At 36.5% G+C, this 6,709-nt stretch overlaps 2 protein-coding genes across 2 annotated transcripts; both read right to left on the bottom strand.

Annotated features, from left to right (window-relative positions):
• Positions 1–803: 803 nt before the first annotated feature.
• Positions 804–5,720, bottom strand: LOC147849721 (cellulose synthase A catalytic subunit 1 [UDP-forming]-like). Its single transcript, XM_087337258.1, has 9 exons — positions 5,620–5,720; positions 5,290–5,524; positions 5,112–5,219; positions 3,650–3,865; positions 3,348–3,459; positions 2,764–2,921; positions 2,326–2,676; positions 1,017–1,445; positions 804–896 (listed from the first exon to the last, which is right to left on the bottom strand). The coding sequence occupies exons 1-9, from the start codon at positions 5,718–5,720 to the stop codon at positions 804–806; spliced, it is 1,803 nt and encodes a 600-aa protein (XP_087193384.1).
• Positions 5,721–5,989: 269 nt separating this feature from the next.
• Positions 5,990–6,709, bottom strand: LOC147849720 (cellulose synthase-like protein B4). Its single transcript, XM_087337257.1, has one exon. The coding sequence runs from the start codon at positions 6,707–6,709 to the stop codon at positions 5,990–5,992; it is 720 nt and encodes a 239-aa protein (XP_087193383.1).

Raw genomic sequence — 6,709 nt, 5'->3', positions numbered from 1 at the left:
GCCCAAACCGGTCGCCAAACCAGTTAAGGCTAACCAATTTAGGAATTGGTTTGGTTCAAGTTTGGAAACTTCCAAACCCGTTTGGTTTGGACAAGGCCAAACCCGTTAAGCCAAAACCAAACTGTTGTCAATTCCTAGTTTACAAACAATGGGTGAATTTGTATGTCTCGGAGAACAAACAATATATTGCTACCCCTTCAAATGCGTCTATCTTGATGTAATGTGTGCTTGATTGAGCCTCTTCAAGATGTCTTAAGGATGCCACAGACTACCATTTAACAATGGTTATAATGTGTTTTAACATTATATGAGTGGTTGAGACATGTTCCATTTAACAATGGCTACAATATGTTTTAACATTATATGACTAACATGTATTGCATAAGTATCAAAGTATTTGTGTCTTAACAAACTCCCCTCTCTTTTATTGCTCTATGTGAAATCTTATAATTGAATATTGTGACATATTGATGACCCCCTCTCGAAAAGTTCAAACCCAAGTTTTCCTAGCACTTCTTAGAAGATCCATAACATATTAAAATTTTTGTTAGGAAAATGTTATTGACTTAACAAAATATCCATACGTTTTCTTTTGCAACACATTCAAAACTAGGATTTCAAGTGCACATTATGAAACAAATTGAGCCTGGTTGAATTTTCATACACCCTATCACTTCCAGATTGTACAAACCACATTGCAATTTAATATTTTCGAAACCCTACACAAAACCCATTTGGACTAGTTTAGAGACATATATGAAGAGGACATGATGGACTTGACTTCACTCCATCACATCCCAACCTTATTCAACACTTTCGAAGACAAATTGTGTTGACTTTTCACTTTTGACTTTATTTTTTGCAAACAAGGATTCTAAAAGGCTACACACTTGTCCCTAATTAATAGGGAGAAATGTTAGGACAACAAAAGCCAAGGCAAGTAATGAAGAGCAAAGGAGGATAGAGGAGTGAACTCCCTTTCGTAACAAAACCACCACCCACACACAACATGCTACCTCAATCATTGGCAAGGCCTCTCTTGTGCAAGCACAAAAGACCATCCAGTATAGAAGCCCCACCACATTCAAAAGAACAATGGTAGTAGGAGGTATAAACGACATATGTTTTCTATTTGTTACCAAGAAGTCGCCTAATATAACATCCTCCTTAGTTGTTGCCACGTTCTTATGAGGAACTTCTTTTATTTTGGTTTTGGGAGTGACTCGAAACTCGATATCCAAGATCCCTAATACTTTTTTGAAGACATCGTAGGCTGCAGACAAGTGGCATGATGTGGCAGCCACCATCTCTATTTGCTCACGGCTCCACCAATCTGATGGTGTTAAACCCACTATAAAGGCTTCCAAATACGAGCACCCATATAACATGCCCCCCACAACTAATAGCAACCAATAATGCATATGCCCATTCTCCCCTTCCATTACCTGTTTTATCAAAATAATATGACAACAAGACATTACATTGTAAAGTACCAAATTATAAAACAATTAAGAGAACATAACGACCATCATAAGCAATCACTACTAGTCATTACATGGTAATGCACAATATGCTAGCAATGCCTCTATAAAACTTATGGAAGACTTTAAACATTGTCCCAAACTAATAACCATTACTTTCAGTCTTAGAAGTTCAATGTAGAAGTTCATGGCTTATGGTTTCCGAACTTTAGGTTATCAATTCAATCATGAGCAATAGATTTAATTAATGTTCCTATAATTAAAACTCTTTACATTTTCAATTTGAGATCATGCGCAATAATAATATGGGCTTAAAAATGTGTTTACAAATTACTTTCTAAATCATTAGCTTTTGAAAACATTGCTCCACCTTAAGGAAATGCTAGATAATAATGACAATCTAACATTGTATGTCTCACATGCTTATGTTTTAACCTCATTCTTCTTCATTAGGAACTAACATCATACACTTTTTTAAGTTAGGCAAACCAAGACTTAGGTTGTGGTGGAACCAATGTCATCGGATGCATACTAATAAGAACTAATGAACATTTATGTATTTATGTAGCTAAGGTTCGCATAGCATTTTCCCCAACACATCTACCTAGAATGCAATGCCCTACCTATATGTTAAATCCTATTAAGGAAACATGAGAAATAGTAAGTTCCGCATGGGATCACCAATCATGCAGCTTAGATTCTTCACCTTACCTATAGAAGACTCCCAATCTCATTATCTTTCCTTGTGTGAGAAAACATGTGAATGTCTTCTAAATTATATGTTAGTTTGTGACCCTACTTTGCATGTTTCCTTGATCATGCCTAGAAAGGAAAGAAGCATTACCTTTGGGTATAAAGGCCTTCTAGTCAATAATGATGCACAAGGTAGCACTGCATAGATTGTTAATGGGATCGATATTGCCGAATAGTTGCAAATGAACATGTAATTTAATCTTTGGATCATTGTTAGTCGAGGATTTTTTGTAAATGAAAATGGAGAATTGGCTCCAACTAATATCTCTAAAAATCCTGTTGCCCACCGTTTCTTTGTTTCAAAAGCATCCTCGCTTGATATTGGGGCGCAACCCAAAAATGCTGGAGTCTTTGGTGAAATAAATATTGATTTCCATCCCTTTCCTTGAATTTTTAGACTTGTTATCACATCTTCCGTTGTTGACCCATAGATTAATCCCACCTATATTCACAATTTACATGTGGTATGGTCAAGTATCTATTGAATTAGCCCATTCATATTATGTATAGATATTTGAGATTAGCATACATCATTGCCCCAATTAGTTCCATCTTCATATGTGCAACTAACCAACTTGATTGCCTCTTCCACAAAATCAGATCGTTGGAGAGTAAGGTGGTCTTGACTTTTCTTATTGAACACGTTTGCAAATGTTATTGAATTCCCCAAACTTTTGCTTGCCAGACCTATAAACATCCAAATCAAAGCATTCAACAACGAGGTTAGTATAAAAGTCCTTCAAATCAAATTAATAGATAGAAGACCAGTAGTTTTCACAAAAAAGCCCTACTTAACATTGTATGTCTTTTATGTATAGATTTTCATCTCTGATTAGATTGAAGTGCAATATTTGGTCTCAAGATTAGAATGTAGTCAAATGTGTTATTGGAGTCATGAGGTTGCATGATATTATATATATGGCATCGACATTCATACTATGTTATAGTCTATCATACTTTGTTTAAAGCTATTATGACCCATAAACCATGAGTACTATATAAATTCATTTAATATAATGAGCAGATGACATTTGTAACTACAATATGGAAAATAGATTCATTTTGCACCTTAGGCCCCATTGTAAACATGAAATCTTGTAATGTCAAGCTTACCATTTTGAGGAACATCATCGGTTGTCTTTCCATGCAAGGCTTCCCTCTTATGTATACAACAAGTCCCACAATATATTGGCCCTTGGGCACCATCAAACCCTTTAAAAAGCACCTACGTCAAACAGCAATAATACAAAAGAGTTGAATTTTGACATGTTAAGTTTATTATCATCGTGTTGTCTTATGTGCATTATAACAATGAACTTCTTTTCCCCAAGGCTAGTATTAAGTAGATGGAGCCTAACTAGGACATAGACAAATTAAGTTATTTATGCATACAATAATAAAATGAAGTTATGTACCTCCATAGCAATCTTCATCACATTAGCAACCGTGCTATTGTTGTTATCTATACCTTCAAAGGCTTGTGGAAATTGCACATATGCTAGACAAGTGTTGATGCTTGGATCCATGAAAAAACACATGGCATGCAGGAGAGCTTTTGCATCATTCACATACATATCGCAATCAAGGTTGATGATGAAAGGTGCATTTGTAAATATACTCGATACACGAATCTAAAAAATATCATTTATGAGGCAATATATTAATATAACCAATATGTCATCAATAATAATAACGAATTTAACACAAGTGTTATAGATCAAGCCCCAATATGGCTCTCCTCGAACTAAGACTAAACACATTATATTAAATGTTCTAGGAAACTTTGTTCAAAGCATTTATTCTTAATATTTTGGTCGATGGCCAAATTCATGGTTGTCTAGACAAACTATCCAAAACCATTTGTATAACTACCTACATATATCAATTGGTGAATCAACCTACGGCCTCATAGACTATTCACATTAGTCATGTTCACCCGTTATTTGGGAATTGAGAACAATTGGATCTAAGTTCATATTCTTGTCAAAGCATAAGAATTGTTAATTTTCTAACAAGATTCAAGCCTTTTCTAAGCCAAAAAGGAAACTTTTCCATCAATAGAGATGGATGAGTCTTGAGCATACAATGCTAATCCCATCAACTGTTCTATGCTAAACTATTGCTTCATTGAGTATCAATAAGCAGGTCAAATTCAACAATTTAAAACATGAACATATTGCATATGGACACATATTTATTGTACATCATACCTAAGGAAAACGTGATATATAAATGCTTTGTCTTATCTCGTCATATAGTTGCTAAATTATGGCTAAATTATGGCCCATGGTCATAGTCAACTAGGATATTTTAGTCCCCCTTCCACTCGGAGGGAGAGCTACATTACCTCCATAAATGAAAAAAATGGTATAATTGTACTATCAACAATGGGGTATAGTACCACCACATGTAAGTAGATTGAAAAAAGAAAAAAGATTTAGCAATTCTATGGGCACATTGTCCAAGGTTCTCATATGAGCTAATTTTATTTATAGCACATTAGGAGGTTTACCTTGCCATAAGTTCTCTACTTTTTATTACTTGTAGTACTTTTTGGAACAAAAAGAGGGACATAATTATGGTGGCAAGGTGAAAAGCAAGAGATGATGGTGAAATTCTTCCACTAATTTAAAGTAATCAAACTCCCAATCCTTTTAACTATTAAAACTTGCATTTTGTGTGATGGGAAAAAAGACATATTTTGGCTCAACTACAATGGGAATTGATGATGTCAAAGACACTATATTTTGAACCACCATTTTGTAGGAAATGGTGTAGGAGCTAGACCAAGGGAATTTTGTACCATTGTAGTGTTTTCATAACATGAAGTACTTGAGAGAGAGAGAGAGAGAGAGAGAGAGAGAGAGAGAGAGAGACCAAGGCATTCATGTTGCCAGCTTTGTAGTAGTGTTTGGATTTGAGATGCTTTTGTCTGCATAGATAGATTAGAGAGGGTATTCCCTCTTCCTCCTTGTCTATGAGCACCTGCACACTTACAAAAGTTAGTAAACAACAAATAATGAGTATGATACCATCAAAGAAACGAGATAAATACTTCGCAATAGCTTTCGTGATGTCGCATATCGTCGCCATTGGTTGCCCATGACTCATATAATGCTAGCTGGTGTGAATTCGTGTTATCTTTCAATGTTGCCCTCAAGTTTGCGGTCAACATTCCGATGGCAATTTGCTTTGAATTTTGATCATTGTACATCTCCGTCATGGATGTTACTCTAAATTCCAACTCCTCATACTTGGTCTGTAAATCATATTTATAAGATGTTTTGAGCCTGATAAATCACATCAAATAACCATGATAAGCAATTAAAAAATGTCAATGTGCGACGGCCATAACTTCAAAGGCATGCCCTTAAAATGTTAAAACTTGTGAGCTTTTGTAGGTGCGCGCGCTCCAAGACATTGCTTGCTAGGTATGGTGGGATCATCATTATCATTGGTAAAAAAAGGTGAGGATCCATATATCATGAGTTTATGTGGGTGCAAGTCCCTATCTCTAGCTAGGTGAGGTGGGTTTAATACAATGAGCTTCAACAAGTGAGAATATGTGTATTTCTAGGTGCATGGGTAAGGAACCATGCGCCCATCTCGCTTCATCTTGCCAATTACATGGTTTTTCTCCTAATACACAATGTTTATGATAGTGCAAACGTTTCTTTAAGGAGACTCCATGTGATTGAGACCCCCAATATATTTCTTGTAAATGCAAAAATATAATAAAGAGAGAATGAGAAATATCAAAATGCTATTAGAAACATGTCTTTAGATATTGAAACTAGCACAACCTTCATTGCAATCCACTCATCATAGAAACCACTAGACTTTGCATCAACTTCCGAGGTAGACCGAGCAAAATGGGGACCGGGTGCCCGAGGTCCCACTATATCGAAACGTCGACAAAATGGGACCCAATCTCGAGCGAACGATGAAGCTTGCTTGATGGCCCACAAAGTGAGAATGGATCCTCCATCGTCAGAGACATAACAAGCGAGCCGGCAAGAGGGGTAATCTAAGGCTAGCCCAGAAAGCATAGTATTGATGGTGATCAAGGGGGGTTCTAGAATAGGGTCACATGTGGTCACAAAGACATCAACACTAGGGGGTAGCTCTCCTAGGCCATGTAACATGGATACAAGTCTAGAAGTGTGAGTTACACGTTCAACAAGTGACCACCTCACAACCAAAGAGAGGTGGGCTTGAAGAGAGAGCCATAACTCGCACACAAAAGCAATCCATAGGAGGTTTTTTCCTTTGTAGATGCCATCACTGTTTTGGATTAGGCATGTAGGGAGTCGATAGACAAGAAGGAAGAGGGAAAGAAGGCATGATCGAAGGAGAAGGGTTGCTTTCAAGTAGTTTTGGTGCTTCACTATGGGTGACACTTTCACAAACTCATGCAGAGGGTGAGAGAAGGGATGATTATCACTACTAGCTAGTTTGTGAGAGGAGCTCTCCAT

This window comes from Azolla caroliniana, unplaced genomic scaffold, assembly GCF_043228905.1.
Source record: "Azolla caroliniana isolate FFs.n. ecotype wild unplaced genomic scaffold, voAzoCaro1.0.p SCAF_22, whole genome shotgun sequence".
Lineage (NCBI taxonomy): Eukaryota > Viridiplantae > Streptophyta > Polypodiopsida > Salviniales > Salviniaceae > Azolla > Azolla caroliniana.
Note: the sequence above shows the minus strand (reverse complement) of the source record. Positions and strands in the feature narration are given on the sequence as shown.

Coding starts and splice junctions, on each gene's coding strand:
- LOC147849721 (XM_087337258.1), bottom strand. CDS start 5,720: ATGATATATGGATCCTCACCTTTTTTTACCAATGATAATGATGATCCC. Junction 2,922..3,347: donor CGATGATGTTCCTCAAAATG/GTAAGCTTGACA, acceptor GGATGTTTATAG/GTCTGGCAAGCAAAAGTTTG. Junction 897..1,016: donor AGGCCTTGCCAATGATTGAG/GTAGCATGTTGT, acceptor CCTATTAATTAG/GGACAAGTGTGTAGCCTTTT.
- LOC147849720 (XM_087337257.1), bottom strand. CDS start 6,709: ATGGAGAGCTCCTCTCACAAACTAGCTAGTAGTGATAATCATCCCTTC.